The following is a 17694-nucleotide window of genomic DNA, read 5'->3' on the forward strand; positions in this document are numbered from 1 at the left end:
ACATACATTTCATCGAATTGATTATATAATTCATAAAATTTATGTTTTATACCTATACGTGATACATTGTCTTAAAAATAAATATAATGTAAATTTAATAAATAAATTTATTATATATTATTTGAAATTTAGTTCTTGTTCTTTTCAATCATCAAAATGAAATATGAAATATTGAATATATATATTCAATAATAATATAATAAAATAATATAATATAATATATATATGTATGTATGTATATATGTTCATTAAATTATAAATGAAATCATTTGAATCAATGTTAAAACCATATATATTCATTTGTCATTATTGCTAATGATAGATAGGTTCTTATCGAATATCGAAACTATGATCGACTGACAAACTTAAAAAAAAAATCACAAAAAAGAAAGATCTGAAGAGGTAGTATGCTATAAATTTCGTAATTTCAGACAAGATGCCAATTGGAAATCTGCCAAGTCTGGTATTTCGCAACACTTAAATTGGTGAAATGCAACAGATATTCCACTTGTTACATTATAGATTGCATATATAATTTTTTTTTTATTAAAATTCATATAGTGCATTGCGCATATAGGAATTGTAATTCTTTAAAATTTTTATTTATTTGATATATATTTTGATATATATATATATATATATATATATATATATTTGATATAGAAAAAAAAACTAAGATAAACTATTAAACATATTTTCGCAATTGTTTTGTTATTCATATTATCATTATTTATTGCTATTCTTCATGATATGAAATGAAAATAAAAATAATCTTGTCCTTGCGTTGATAATATAATAATAATAATAATAATAATAATAAATATTTGGCATATCATAATATATTTGACAGATTATGTGTTTGATACATTAACTATTATAGGTATTAAAACTTATGTAATTACTATAAGAAGTCGTATAGACTGTTATAAAATTTGTTGTGTATTATATATATATAAGTGTCGAATAAAAATCAAATCTAATTGTTTTTGTTTTTTAATAATTAACATTAATAACGAAGAGAAATTTGATCCAAATTTGATTCAAAATTAAATAATTATAATTAATTATTAAAATTAAACATTATAAATATATTGGAAATCTTTTTTTGATAATTATCTATTATCTTTTATTATTTATATCTTTTTAATTATGATTTCTATTTATGAAGTTTTTATTTTGTTTTATATGGTTTTAGTTTATATCTGTTTTCTTTTTAATTTTTGTAAAAAGTATATTAAAAGATAATAGGTACTTAATTTTAGATAAAATAAATTAAAAAAAAATAAAACTAAGATAATAGGTAATTAATTTTAGATAAAAATAAACTTAAAAAAAATAAAGCCAAATTATAAATAATAAAAATCAGATTTTATTTCCATAGCAAATAAAAATATAAGAATAATTATCAAGATCAGATATTCATTTGATATATAGATATTCAATTTATAATAAAAATAAAAATAAATATAAATAAATATAAAAGAGAATTAACAGTGTTTCAATTATATCAAATATAATAAATCAAAAATAATGAATAATGTAGAATGAGTAAAAAAATAACAAATGCTGCTAAAAAATAAATTAATCACACTAATAATTAAAAACATATAAACCGCTAATAATTGAACATTAGATTTTCATTGAAAAATACATAACGATAAAAAGATATATGAATCATAAGTTATCGTAAGCAAAGATAAAAATTATGGTTTCACATTCTATAATTAAGAATTAAAAAACATAAATTTATTCTTAACATCATAATGTTACTTATTAATTGTATATAATTCTTTCAGTATCAAAATATCTCTTACAGAAATGCTATAGATTAATAATTTATATTATAAAATATTATATTTGAAAATTTATTTAGATTAATTCCATAACATTTTTATTATAACAAGACATTTATTATTAAATATAATTTTATCATTAACTTTATGATTTAGATTTCTAATTTATTTAATTTATAAAAATTCTTTACAATTTTTAAGACATTTTGTTCCATTTAAGATATTAAATTCTCCTGTATTTTTAATAAATTTTATAATAATTATTGAATTAATTAAATTAATTATTCGACTATGAACTTTATCAATTCGATTATCAGTAAATTTAATTTCTGTAAATGTAAATGTAAATGTAAATGTAATATTAATTGAAATATGTTAAAAAAATATTGTAACTGTTTATATTCTTTGAATTATATATGCAAATATAACAAATAAAAGCAAAAAAATATATATATATATAAATGTGAAATTTTTATAAAAAACATAAAATTGCAAAAAATTTTTTCAATAAAATTTAAGAAACTGAATTATAATATAATAATATGAAATATAATATAATATAATAACATGTCAAACAAAAAAGAATAACGAACAAATTATCGTTATTTGCAAAAAACTAAAATGGAAAAATAAAATAAAAAATAAATACATGAGTAAAAATAAAAGAAGAAACAAATGTAGAGAATGTAAAAAAAAAAGGGATGTAAAAACAAAACGAAATAGGATGAAAGGAAAATAAGGAAAGGATTGGTTGAAAGGATAATAGAAGAAAAGAAATGTGCACAATATTAAGATTATAGAGAAATAAATGAAGAAGCAAAAGAATATATCAATTGATATACATATATTTATATAATATGTGCAGGATCGTTGGACGGTAAAGGATATTCGATATAAAAAATGGTAGAATCATGGAACGAACGAAGCAATCTATCAAGAAAGAAAATAATGCGAGCAAAAAGAGGACAAAAGAGAAAACTGCAGAAAAATAAAGAGACTATACATGTGTATGTATATATAGTTTATCCTGATAGGAGTGAGAGGGGAAGCAAAAGTCCAGAAAGAGTCATATCGAGGGGTACAGTGCAAGTATAGAGTGGGAGAATTCGGAGTGGGATACAGAGTGATAGAAATGGGTGGGAACGAGAGTAAAGGTAGGAGAAGGAAGTGGTGATGAGGAGCGTAGAGAAGAGATGAGGAGAAGAGGAAGGAAGGAGAAAGTGGGGATTGGTCATAGGGGTAACGGTAGGATTCCGGGGGTTGAAAGCAGCTGAGAGCAGTGTACGAGTAGGTCATACCAGAGGAGAGAGGTAGTTCGCGTTTAGCAAACGACTCGTTCGTTGGACAAAGCGTATAATAATCGTTGGACCGTTTCTCTACATTTTTCATTCGTATCTCTTTTTCAAGAATATCTCGTTTCTAATATCGATCTTCATTTTTTCTTATTAGTGTTATTATCATCATCATCGTCGTTACTGTTTTCGTCGTTATTATCGTCTTTGTCATTCTATATTTTTCGACGTTATCGTTGTCATTGTTATTCTCATCGTTCTGTGTTGCACTTACTCCTTGATGTGTCCTTGTTATTATTATCCTTGTCCTTATTTGCCGAGAATATAATAGAAAATCGAGGGAAATGGATATTCCCATCGAAGAGCAATGGCTGAATATATTTATCATATAATGAAGAATCGACATTGATCCGATCGATTAAATATAAAGCATATTAATTTTGATTGGTTTTCAAAATAATTCAATATTTAGAATAATTCAAATTTTTTTTAATTATAAACTAATGTTAGTCAACATCTTCAAAGCATTTTCTCTCAGTGATTAATCTTCAGTCATTGATCAATCTTTTTGTCTTTTCACCATTTTCCCTTACTCTTCCTCACATTGATGTCATTTTGTTAGATTCATTGAAAAGCAAACGTGTACACCACTATCCTTACATTTGATCTGATCAATCTTCGATTAAACTTGTCAAATTTGTACGAATTCTTTGATCAAATCATGATAAGATTAAAATTATTATCGGATAGAAGAAGAATAAACTAAAAAAATTTCTTTGATATTTTCTTTAATTTTTTCATTAATTTTAATCTTTTTTTTTTTGAAAACCAGTGAAATATAAACATTTGATTTTACCTCGAAAAATATTTTCAAATTTAAAAATAGAGAAAAAACAAATGAAACAAAAACAAAGGAAAGAAAGTTAAAAAAAAGAAGAAAAGTGGAGGTGAAAAAACAAAGAGAAAAAAGAAGAACGAATGAAGAGAAAAATTAGAAAGAAGAAAGTGAGAAATATTTGAAAAGTTATAAAATATTTGTAAAAAAGATTAGTTTTTTTTTGTTTCTTCCAGCGAAAAATCAATTTCGTTAGGAAATATTTGTATTAAAATTATAACATTGATTGTTATTATTGTTAATTCTGTATTCAATTTATATATTTATTAATTTGATTATCGATTATTATAATTCAATAATTCTATTTATCCCGTGAATTTAATCAGATAAATGAGTCATCAGATCGGATCAATGTTAATTTTATTAATAGAACATTTAAAGAATATTAATGTGTTATCGATGAATTTAATACTTTAATGTATATCAAGTTACATATTTTTTAGTTTTAATCGAATGTTTCAAATAATCTTATCATAGATTATTCATTTAAAGTCTACGTTATACATTTTGATCATATTATCATTTTTTGTAGACGGAACAATTTTTCTTCGTAATATAAATTGTCGTGAAATTGATTTTCTCTTATCTTCAATCTTTCGTATAAAGGAAAAAAAGGAATTAATGGTGCTTGAAAGAGAAAAACAAAAGAATATGAAAATATAAGGAGAATAACGAATGAAATGAAAAAATAAAAGTGCCTCTAAAGAGAAGCGGATTTCAAACGTGTAAAATATTGGGCGATATTTTCGGATTAAATCTTACTTTTTTCAAAAAAGTGCAAAAAATAGCAATGGAAAAAGAATTATAAAAAGTGAAAAGAAGATGTAAAAAAAGAACAAAAAAAAAATTGAAAGAAAGAGCGACAACGAAAAAAAGAAGGATAATAAAGGATAAAAGAGAAGTATTTTTATTATACAATATCTATACAATGGTATTTATTATACAATATTTACTACATTAATATTTGTGATAAATATATTATGGAATGAAATCTGAAAGAAAAAAAAGAAGATAGAAAATTATCAAAATTAACATAAAAAAGTTTGAATCATGCGACACGATTTGACAAAAAATGTATCACAAATTCAACAAGTCGAAGTAAAAAAAACGAGAAAAATAAATAATCATTTAATTAAAAAAGAAAATTCATAATAGTATTTGTGTAATTCGCTCTTCGCTATTGAATTTATATATTTTTCTTCGAACAACTACTCCCATGGAATAGCATCATCATCGGTTAAGATATAATACTGTAATATATCGATCCTCTTCGGTATCGACAACAAGCGGAGACGCGTTTTCGTTCGTTAGAAGAATATACGAGATGAATACGTTCGTTAAAGCATCAAAAGTTTTCATTATTCGATAATCAGCTCAGAAAGTCTACAAACAAACGAATACGAAAAGTAGTTCCGTTTCTAGTTTGGTTCAGGGAACGATCGAATATGGAAATCGCAGCCTCTGCAATGTTGGATGGCCTGAAAAACAATCGAATCAGCAAGTTGGCACTGTCGCGGTTCTTGTCGCAGAGTCTGTGAGTAAATTAACTCGGCCGTTCGTCGAGCACGTAATCGATTCGACGTGGTACAAGTAACCAGGATGCTAGAAAGCATCGGCACAGTAGCGCGCACAATAATTGATTGCTTGGCTTTTTTATGCTTTTATTGCGTCTCATCGTCATCTAGTTAATTAGTTTCCCAACCTACGCATTCTCGATCCTTTTAACATTTATCACGCGCATTTGCTTATCGCTGCTCCGAAGTTGATTATCCACGCGCGAATCGTTCGCGTTCTCACGATGGGCACAACATGATTATATTGCTACCTATATCAACTCTCTTCGACCTGCTTCGTCTTTTTGATCTTGTCTATATAGAATATATTTTTTTGTAATTGTTTAGCAACAATTTTACAAAGCATGCGAAATTTTAAAGGAATTTTAAAATTCGGAATAAAAATCCCGATGTCGTCAATCGATCTAGCTGAGAATGTAATATTTCTTTATGGAAGTAATACTTATACTATCGATTTTATTCTTCAATTTTCATTTTTCGTTCTTTTTGTTTCTTTCGTAAAAGAAACATTTTCTATTCTTTTATAATCAATATGTTTTCATGAGTATAATTAAGTGGTATAATTAAAAAAAATTCGTAAATGAGAAAGAAAAAAAAATTGATAAAATAAACTATAGAGAAAGGACGAAGGGATGAAGAGAGGAGGTAGCAACGAACGGAAGAAGGGAAAAAAAGAAAAAAAAAAGAAAAAGAAAATGTACAAGAAAGAAAGAGAAAATGCAGAGAGAGAGAGAGAAAGAGAGAGAGAGAGAAGAGAGGAAAAGACAGGGGAAAAGAGAGGGAGAGGAAGAGGGGGGGAGGGAGAAAGAGAGAGAGAGAGAGAGAGAGAGAGAGAGAGAGAGAGAGAGAATAAATCAAAAAGCAAAAAAAGGAATTATTCCTTTATTTGCTCTTAAAATTATATTTAAAATTTATATGTATTAACATTATTTATCATATAAAAAAATTTAATATAATGATTCGAATTTTAATTCGAAAATACATTGATATGAAGTCTCAAAGAGAATAAGTAAAAAAATGCATTTTAAGTATGTACATAAATTATGTATTTATATATATACAAGTCTTATATATATACAAGTCTATATTTTCGAAACTATAATCATATACATATACAATGCTTATTTTTATCTCTTTGAAATAAAAAAATTTAAGATTATTAAATCATGGATTAGTTTAATATTAATTATTATTGGATATTAAAAATTTTTATTTGCATGTTTTCGTGAATTTTAGAGTATTTTAAAATATAAAATTATATGTTAAATATAACAAATAATTTGTGATATCAGCGTTTATTATCTAGTAAAATAGACTTCGGTCAGTCATCTTGGTTGCGCACGCGTCTGCAACCCATTTTCATTTTTTTTTATTTCTCATCTAACAACGAAGATATATACGAATAATTGAAAGAACGGAGCTGGCCCACTTTATTCAACGATGCCTCGGGCTTTTTTTAAACAAAAGAAGAACAAGAAATAAATTTTGATCGAACTTGCCATTTCAATTTATGGTTTTTTCTCACATATAAAAATAGATATTTTTCAATTTGTTCTACAATTTCTACGTTATATTTTTTTTCGTTTATTTTTAGTTATTTAATCAATTTTTTTATATATTTAAAAATTAAGAAATATCATTTTATAATTTATACTGCACAATCCATAAAAAATTTATATTATTAAATAATTGGAATATATTAAGCAATATAATTTGTTGATAATAAATAACTCGAAATTTACGATTAAATAATGATTTTAGAAAAAATAATAAAGATAAGCCAAAGAGAGAGGAAAGCAAAAAAAGAACAAAAAAAATTAAAGAAAATAAGAGGGAGAGGGAGCGGGAGAGAGAGAGAGAGAGAGAGAGAGAGAGAGAGAGAGAGAGAGAAAGGGAGCCAATGAAATACCGACCAAGAAAATATATATGGTTGATAAGGATGAGGGTAGGAAGCGATAGTGGTGGTGGTATAATGGTAAAGATAGTGATAGTAGTGGTGACGGTAGTGGGAGAAGTCTGGCAAAGTTAGTAATGGTGGTAGTGGTAATGGAGGGGATAGAATTGGAGGGAGGATAGTAATATGTAGGTAGAAAAGGGTAAAGATAGAATATGATAAAGTAGTATAACCATGGCGGAGAAATTGACCAAGAAGAGAGGGGTAGGTCTGGGTTAAAAGAGAAGGAAGAAGTGAGAAAAGGAAAGAGAGAAAAGAAAAGAGGGGCGCAAACGTTTGATCCCTGGTGCGTAGGAGAAATTTTCTATGGCGTCCTGAATACTCCTTTGGTGAGCAGCGAGGTGGCGCCAATGTATCGAAGGCTTGAATGCATTGATGTGTATATGTGACCAGGGCTTTTCCATCTAGGAGAAAAGTTTAGTCAGTGATGCGACGCGATTGCAGTTAGAAAGAGAAAAATGTGCACGTTTTTCGCATGAAAGCGAACGTGATATATTTCAATTTCTTCTTCGATTGTATAACGAGAATTTCGCATCGCGTTCTTATTTGAATTTATCGACAATTTATAATTTGCAGTGAAGAATTTACAATTTACGGCTTATGGCTTATGGCTTGCAGCTTACGGCTTACAGCTTACAGTTCACGATTGTGTAGTTCACTAACTTTCGTTTCTCGGTCTTAATTATTAAATGCATTTTGTTTTTTTTATATACCGATTCCTGCGTGTTATTCTTCGATAACATGTTTTTGCTATTATATCTTTTATTAAATTTATCTCCATTTAAATTTTATATTGTTGATTAATTGTTTATTTTCAATTGGAAATATTAAAGAAGTGAGTGGTGAGTAATTAAAGAATGACAAGGAATAAGCACAAAAATATTAATATAGAAAATACACAATTTTTTTTTGACGACATCGCAATATAGATGTAGTGGAATTGGAAAAACGATAAGCATATACGTGATATGTCCTATCTTAAATTAATGTTTATCCATGTTTTTCATATACATGAATTGAATAAAAAGTGGCTAAAAAATTTTAAGATTACAGATTAATTAAAATTTTTAAATCGAAACGATTATGAATATAATTCAATTGAATTATATAATGAATACAATTCATTATCGATTATAATTAATTATCGATCTGATTGATTATAAGTCAATATTTTTATGAGAACAATATTTTTTTTCTATATTATTTTATATATAGAGTGTTAATGTATTTATAAGACACTTTTCAAAAATCGATTCTAGAGATTAAAATAAATACAAAAGTTGATATTATATATATGACAAAAAAATATTGATTTATTAAGTTAAGCTTATTTATTAAGTAATTTAAGTTTGCATTAGATGGAACGGCAAAAAAAAATAAAGCAGTTTCTATCTTTTCTATTTTACCTTCGTCTATTTTATTTAACACAAATTTAAATTACTTATAATTTAATAAATAAGTTCTCCTTTTTTTCTTAATTCTTTTAAAGTATTTTTTACTTGATTTATTTTCTTTCTCTCTGCAACTGCTTTGCTTAATATGCTCTCGTATATTACATTTCCATTTTTTTCTTTTCTGTCTTTTTTCTCATATAAAATTTTCAAAATAAAAAATTATTAAAATACAATATATATCTTTGATAACATTTGGATTATTATGCATTGATAAATAAATAAGAGTAGTAATAATAAGTTTTTTGAAAAGTGCGGAATGTTTATAAAATATCTAATATATTTTCATAATAAAAACTTGTTACTCAAATTTCATCATTGATGTTTTGATTGATATTCTCTAGTTGAAGAAGTGATATTATTTCATTATGAGTATGTGATTACTGTGAAAGTTCATAGTGAAAAAAGCGAAATATTTTTAAATATTTAAATTTATAATAAATATTTAAATATTTAAGTTTTTAATATCCAATGATAGGAAAGATATTTTTGTATTTTCTTATAAAATTTAATAGTCCGCGTGTACATCGACTAGGAACCTGTTGCTTGGATATTCTTCGGCATTGACCGAGCCATATCACGGCCAGGAACTTTTACCTTTATCATGCGCGTGCGTTTCAATCGATCGCTTCTCTCACAATTTTCTTTCGTATCAAATGCACTTTTCATTACTAATATTTTTAACTAAAATTTAAAAGAAATTTAAAAAAAAAGAACTAATATAAATGATTCACTTTACAAAAAAAAGAAAAAAGAAAATTTCAAAAAATAGAATTTTCCTATATATGACAAATATGATTATTATTATTATTGGTAATGAATCAATCGGCATTTTTGTCATTTAAACAACATTTTGTATAACAAGTTTCAAAAAGAATGATGACGAAAGAAAAAGAGGAGACGGAGTTGATATACATAGATGAAAAAATGAATTGCCTCTTGTTTCGATATTGTCGTTTAATCGTAACAAAAATGTATACATACTCAGTATGCGCGCGCCTTATTTATCGACTTTTGCAAACATCGTTGTTACATGCGTGACCTAATATATATCTTCTATTAGCTTTGAAATTTTGTCGTTTATTTCTTAAACATCGATAATATCAGAAGACTTAATCTGTAACATAGTTTTGGTATAGAAATCAATAATGTATGTCTAATTTCGTTCACGTGTCGCATGATTGTCGCTGGTCACGCTGCTGCTATTCAGCAACGTTATGGCAATAACAATCAAGTTATTTGTGGGCGGTGATTGGTAACAAAAACAATAATAATATAATGAATTGAAATGATAGTGATAGCTATCCCAGTTGTTGACGATGACAGCAGTGGCGGTGGTTATGACGTCGACGATGGCGTGAACAGTGGCAGTGGTACCAGCGAATGTAGCTAAGATCGATCGTATCCCCTTCTTTCAACCCCTCCATCCACCAACCGACTAACGGGCTAACCGACCGACTGAACAACTGAATAATCGAACAAATTCTTGGGATTTTTTCGATACTATCGACCATTATTATTATAGTTCTTTACTAACTAAATTTTTAAGTTCCTTAAAAACTTATACATTTTTAAGTTTGTTTGATTCTTTAATTTTTTCTATATTCGTGAACATTAAAAGCTGTGAGTACGCGCAATAATAGTAACTATTTCATTTGAAATATTTTTACTCGAAAAACTTCATGCATGGATGCCAAATATGCCTTAAAATGATGTCGTGATGTAAATTTTTACAAATACAAAATATTCACAATTTTGAATTGCAAATGTTTTTATTCACATTGAATTCGATATTTATAAATAATGTAACTTAAATATTATCATATATTAAATAAAATGTTATCATATATTATTGCTTATATATAAATAAAATTTATTAAAATATTAAAAACTAGATAGAATTGTGAATCGAGTTTTGTGATTTGAAAAAAAATATTTAATTCAAAAAATTCTATATCAAACATCTATATTCAAAATAGAAGAAAGAGATTATAAAACCTAAGGGAGATATTAAAAATGCATATATAAATAGAAAGAATTTTTGTTTCTCGTTTTTTCTTTTCTTTTATTCAAATAGATTATATCTAAAAAGCTTAATAACGGGAATGTGAACGCGTCCACGCAATAATCGTGGTTAAAGACACTCGGAACAATAAAATCATGTGGGCTGCAGTCACGAGATCTTTGGAAATACTGGTTGCCTTCTTCGAATATTACACTACCAGGTAAGAAATGTGTATTAACTCGGCAACGTAAATTAAGAATAAAATTAGCATGATAATGATCCTCTCGATAAAGATTTGCGAACATAAGGTGTGATGGAGTATGTTTGTCTGAACGATGACTCGTGAAATGGGTACGTTCTCTCTATCTCTTTCTCTCTCTATTTCTATGTCTTTACTCTGTCTTTTTCTGTCTTTTGTCTATCCTTCTGCTCCTCTCCTTCATACAATTCGCTAACTTTCTTTTTTATTTAATTAATCTTTTTTCTGTTTTTTTTTTCTTTCTTAAATTTATTATTATTGCAAATATAAATCGAGTCACGTTTTAGAATAAAAATGGAAGTTAAGAATATTTGGTTTATGATATCAAGAAAAATATTTGTGGTTCTGTTGAATTAGAACAATTTTTTATTATGTTTGTTTCATTTTTTTTTTTCGTCAAATTCGAGATCAAGATTTAAAATTCAAAAAATTTTATTTTAATTTTTTGTGTTTCATGCATCCTTTTGGGGTTACTATTGGAATCCAGAGCGCAACTGGAGTAAGTATATCATAAGTTAGAGAATAATTTAAAATTTTTTAATCGATCTTTTCTCACATTGCTTCACTTGACTCTTCTATCTTCTCTTTCAATTCTTCTTCCTAATGGGAATATCTTATTCGCGGATGGGCGCTGCTTTATCTGCGTAAGTAATTCAATTGAAATAAAATTCCCAAATCTAAACTCCAATTTCTTCGATTTTAAATTGTCTTTTAAACAATAGCCTTTCATTTTTTTTTTAAAATAATGTCAAATTTAAAATAATGTGCAAGTTTTAGACGTTTTTTCCAGCAAATTTAACAATTATGAAAAACTATTTTATCTCGCTGTTTCTTCGAAATACTCTCTTAATTCTCTCTAATATTTTTTATCGAGATTAATTAGACAAGAAATTGAACGTTAAAAACAAAGGAAAAAGAGAGAAAAAGAGAGAGACAAACAAAAAATTGATCTCTCGAAATTGATTATCAAAATATCTTTAACAATAAAATAATAAAATCATATTTATTTAAAAATTTGACAATGTATATTCCAATGATTCGAAATATAATTATTTTTTTGTGTTCTTGTAAATGTTTAAACTTGAATATTTAAGTTGTATATATTATCTATATATTTAGTTATATATTAGGTTATATTACGTTATATAGAAAAATAAACATAGACAGCCATTATATAATTGCGACACATATATATATAATATATAAATATATTTATATTAAATATATGGACATTCAGAATCTTGTTCATAGTTTGTAGTTGTTACGATCGTCGTTGCCATCGCTTTCAACGACAAAATCCTATAATCTTGTCACGATTGCTTCAGCTATGCCAAAATAGAAATTGTATGCATAAATGCTTTAGATTTCATTGTAGTTGATAAATGCACGTGAAACAAAATCGAAATGATGTGAAATAGAGAAATAATTTTTTTTTTTTGGTGAAAGACGAAAAAACGAAACTGAAATATAAATACATATGGCATGACAATTACGGTGACAGCAACAATGACGATGACAGCAATGACGATAACACAATATCATGATATCATTATCAGACTATGATAATGATATTGATATTAATGATGATAATAATAAAGATAATGATAATAATGATGATAATGACGGCTAAAACATAAACATGGGAATGAATAACATTATGTATAGTTGAATTTCGAGATTTAAAAAGACGGTGGCCAATTGATTTTGTCGTAGAACAACCGGTAGTCCAGCGAATAAACCAGCATCATCGGCGAGTGGAAGTGGCACTGGTGGAACTAGTGGGACAAGTGTCGGTGCGAATAACTTAACGACAAGCGGAGTAGCCACAGGAAGTAGCGGATCTGGCGCCACCGTATCTGGTATTGGTACTGTGAATGCAGGGACCAGTGGTATCAGCATCGGGACGAATGTTGGTACCGGAAATGTGGCCAGTGGAACGGTTGAATCTCGTACACCAACGATCGGAGTACAAAATAAACAATTGCAAAATGTCAAAGGAGAACATCCTTCAGTATATATTTTTCATATTTTCTTCTTTTTTTTGCAGAAATAATTATTTTTTTCTTTATAAAAAAATATCTTCATTATTATTTTAGAAAGCATTCCTACAAAATAGATCGATGTCTTTAGTAGACATGTATATTGATAATTCGGAACCCAGTGAAAACGTTGGCCAAATTCATTTTAGTCTGGAATATGACTTTCAAAATACTACGCTTATCCTACGTATTATACAGGTTAATATATATTGATATAATATATATTCATATATACATAATGTATATTGATATTACAAGATAATTATTACATCATATAAACAAAGTTTATTCTTCGGATTTAGGGTAAAGATTTGCCAGCAAAGGATTTATCCGGAACGTCCGATCCTTATGTTCGCGTAACTCTTCTGCCGGACAAAAAACACCGACTCGAGACGAAGATAAAGAGACGCACGCTAAATCCTCGATGGAACGAAACATTTTATTTCGAAGGTAAGTATCGAATTAAAATAGATTGATAAATTGGATTTTTTTCAGTGATCGCATTGAAAATTATATTATATTATATTATATTATTATAATTATTATTTTATGTTTTTTTTTCGTTTTTTTATTATTTATAGGTTTTCCAATTCAAAAGTTACAAAGTCGAGTGTTACATTTACATGTATTTGATTACGATCGATTTTCAAGAGATGATTCCATTGGAGAAATGTTTCTTCCGCTATGTCAGGTAATTTTTATTATTGGATTATCGATTTTTTTTCCTTTCAAATTGTTTAAAATATTCAATGATCATTTAATAGGTTGATTTTTCGGACAAACCTTCATTCTGGAAAGCTTTAAAACCTCCAGCAAAAGATAAATGTGGAGAATTATTGTGTTCTTTGTGTTATCATCCAAGCAATTCCGTATTAACTTTGACACTCTTGAAAGCTAGAAATTTGAAAGCAAAGGATATTAATGGGAAATCAGGTAAAGAAATCATCATTTCTTTATATAGCAAAGAAATGGCATGAAAGGAATATTTTTGTTTCGAACAAAATATAAAAAAAAAAAACTAAGAAATTATTATAATTGATAACAACATTGGAAAAATATTTAATTATAAATGTATTTGCAATACTATTAACCTCTTCATAAATTGATTGTATTGAAAAAGATAGTGACATTTATAAAAGACGTGTTTCTTTTTTAAGCATTATTAAATAATTTATTAAATATTATTATATTATTCAGATCACAATATATTGTATTATCAACTACTATTATTAATATAATATTCTTTTTTTTTTAATGAACTCTTGTCGGGATTAAATTTTTTTTTATTTTTTTTTTACAACTTTTTTAAATATATATGTATACTACAATATATATATATATATATGTAGTATACATAATATATATAGTATATTAATATGTCAGTCTTCTAACTTTAATAGTAATTAAATCCGTAGTATATTTTTAAAAAATTTTTAAATAATTTGAAAGAAGATTTATTTATAATAAATATTTCTTTATTACCAATATTTGATTCGTTTAACTCAATAAATAAAGTAGTTTCTAAGATAGCTTGCCTAACTAATCTAGCTAATATTAACAAATATAATTTGGCTATATTAAAAAATTTTGTAATATATTATTTTGTTTACGCTTCTTATATTTTTTTTTGTATTTTTTATTTATATGTTATATGAACTAAAAAAAATGAAGAAAATATTTAAAAAAAGAATTTTTTAATATACAATAAATATATATTCAGAATGAGCCAATTTTGAAAGGAATAATTATAAGAATGATAATTATAAATGGAAAATCTATCAACAATCACAATTGCATATGCGGTATCGCTATAAAATAAAAAGATAATTGTTCTAAGCAGACTTTTAAAGAAATTTATAATGTCTTATATTTCCTTAATGTCGATATATTTCCTTTTTATGACATTTCTACAGAACCAATAAAAATCAATAAAAACTGCGAATCAGAGAAAAATTTAACGATAAATCTTTTCTTTTTCTTCGATTTCTATATTTAGATCCGTACGTAAAAGTATGGTTACAATTTGGAGATAAGAGAATTGAAAAACGAAAAACTCCTATATTTAAATGTACTTTAAATCCAGTATTTAATGAAGCCTTCTCATTCAACGTACCGTGGGAAAAAATTCGCGAATGTTCGTTAGACGTAATGGTAATGGACTTTGATAATATTGGCCGAAATGAATTGATTGGGCGAATTCAACTTGCAGGTAAAGTGATTTTTTTTTTGAATAGTCAATCGATTAGTTTAATTATCTATACAAATTTGATATTGATTGATATTAGTAATGATTAATTTATATGCATATTTATATGATTATAACGATAAATAATGATAAATAATGATAATAATATTTTGTTAACTTTCAGGAAAAAACGGGAGTGGAGCAAGCGAAACAAAACATTGGCAAGATATGATTACGAAGCCACGACAAACAATCGTACAATGGCATCGATTAAAACCGGAATAAAGGTTAAAATATATCTGATATTTGTATATTATATTTAGAATATTAATCAAAAATTTTAATTTAAATCTAATTTAAATTTAATAATCTAAATTTAATTTAATTTAAATACATATTTTTTTTTACCATTTACTCTTTTTTATTTCTATTTCCTCTTTCTATTTCTTTCTTCTTTTCTCAATTTTTTTTTCGAAATCGTATATTTTTTGTCTATTTGTCGCTTTGTTTTTTAATTAAAATTTTTTGGAATTTCATATAAAAAACTGTTAAATATATATTATTATGATTTATTAATATGAATGTAAATAACATATAATAGATGTATATACTTAGTTTTTTAGATTCGATTTTTTTTCAGATCCCAATAATTGTCCAAGATCTAAAAGTAACAAGATCGATGGTTGCTATTTTATTTAATTCTTCTTATTTGATTGATTGTAACGCAGAACAAAAAAAAGGAAAAGATTGAAGTTACGAAAGAGATTTCCTCGTTTCCAAGATTATATGATCATGTAAAACATTCTTATCGAGAAGAACTTCTCTCATGTTACGATTAAATTATTCTCTTCATTATCGGTACTTCTCGTTGGTTATTTATTTATTTTTCTTTTTTTTTATGTACAACAACGATTTCACGATGAATATATCAAATTCATCTTTGCGTAACAATACAAACTCACATGATTCATACATCGCAATGTTTTCATATATATATAATATACATAGAGGAACCGACAAGACGCTCGAAAGCGTAATTAATCAATATTATTTTTAAATTTTTATCAACATTTAACATCGAATGTTATTTTTATGACTGTTTTGCATGAGTAAATACGTATCGAGTAAGTAATACTGTTGCTTCGAAATGCGTAACGTGTATTTCCATATTTGATGCGTCAAGCATCTTAACTCTATTTATATCCGGTGTCTTCCGATCATGCTATTATGGTATTTTCTAAAAAAAAAAAAAATTTAACGATAGAAAATTTAATAAATTCTCTGTAATTATTTTCTAATAATGTTGCATTCAATCAATAGATTACTAATAGATGTGATGATTTTTCATCTTTATTTCACACTATTTGTATTTCTTTCGTTTACCATATATTCTTGTATTCAAGATCAAATCAATCATTTCTTTTTTTCCTCTTAAACATTTATTTTTGTTTTATCATTTGTTCTTTTTTTTCTTTATTTTATGATATATCATCGCATAGAAATACAATCGGAACAAGACACTGGAATATAATGTTGAATTCTCATAAGTAGAATCCATAAAACAGCGATATTTTTGACGGAATTTTTGTATCGACTTAGTCGGAAATCTTTTGAAAACGATGAAAATTGTGATCGGTGTTACACCTTGAATTAATCTTAAGCGTTAAATTCGATAGTTTGCTGTTGTTGACGATAACACGTAGAAAGATCCTTGAGATCAAATTCAGATGGCGATTTTGCATATATTATACATACGTATGTTGCGCTCGTAAAGTGTGCGTGTACATGTACGTTTGCATATACGTGTGATATTTGTGTGCTGAAATACGAATATTCTTGTATATGTGTCGAATGTGCAGTGCGTCGTGAAAGAAACAACGATAATTCTAATTATTCCCAAATTGAAAAGCGTTACGTAGCTACGTTTAGCGTAGCGCTTTTAGGTTACGAGCGTAGATGCGTTTGTAGGCTGAAAGTGTAAAATTCGATATTGCAGCAAAGATATATTCTGAGCAGCATGATCGATGACTGATCGAATATTTTTACATTATGTAGTTTTACAAATTAACAAATTACTAGTGTATAATAATTGAGTGTGTAAAAAGCGTGCCGCTTTTTAGTCAAGCTACGTATCACGCTAGCGAGATCGAGCGACGAATTTTTACACGAGAATCAATCGATTTTTCTCGTGTTACATTAAATTCGTCTGAATCCATCGCATGAATGTGTATTTCCATATTTGATAGC

The 17694-nt window shown here is 26.5% G+C and overlaps 1 protein-coding gene across 6 annotated transcripts; it reads left to right on the forward strand.

The window, feature by feature from the left end:
* The first annotated feature begins 5286 nt into the window (after positions 1–5286).
* On the forward strand, positions 5287–16308 carry Syt7 (Synaptotagmin 7). Of its 6 annotated transcripts, none has more exons than XM_086916764.1 (11): positions 8217–8350; positions 11037–11184; positions 11711–11722; positions 12937–13234; positions 13320–13460; positions 13565–13712; positions 13844–13953; positions 14027–14195; positions 15259–15471; positions 15632–15734; positions 16088–16308. In XM_086916764.1, the coding sequence occupies exons 2-10, from the start codon at positions 11120–11122 to the stop codon at positions 15730–15732; spliced, it is 1257 nt and encodes a 418-aa protein (XP_086772890.1). In that variant the 5' UTR covers positions 8217–8350; positions 11037–11119; the 3' UTR covers positions 15733–15734; positions 16088–16308. The 6 variants fall into 6 exon arrangements, with proteins under 6 accessions (XP_012348190.1, XP_086772890.1, XP_031775412.1 ...); XM_031919552.2 differs by having other exon boundaries at positions 12949–13234; XM_086916765.1 differs by lacking the exon at positions 11711–11722.
* The last annotated feature ends 1386 nt before the right edge of the window (positions 16309–17694 follow it).

This window comes from Apis florea, unplaced genomic scaffold (genome assembly GCF_048593485.1).
Source record: "Apis florea isolate Af1SG1 unplaced genomic scaffold, ASM4859348v1 contig_3803_pilon, whole genome shotgun sequence".
In the NCBI taxonomy this organism is placed as follows: domain Eukaryota; kingdom Metazoa; phylum Arthropoda; class Insecta; order Hymenoptera; family Apidae; genus Apis; species Apis florea.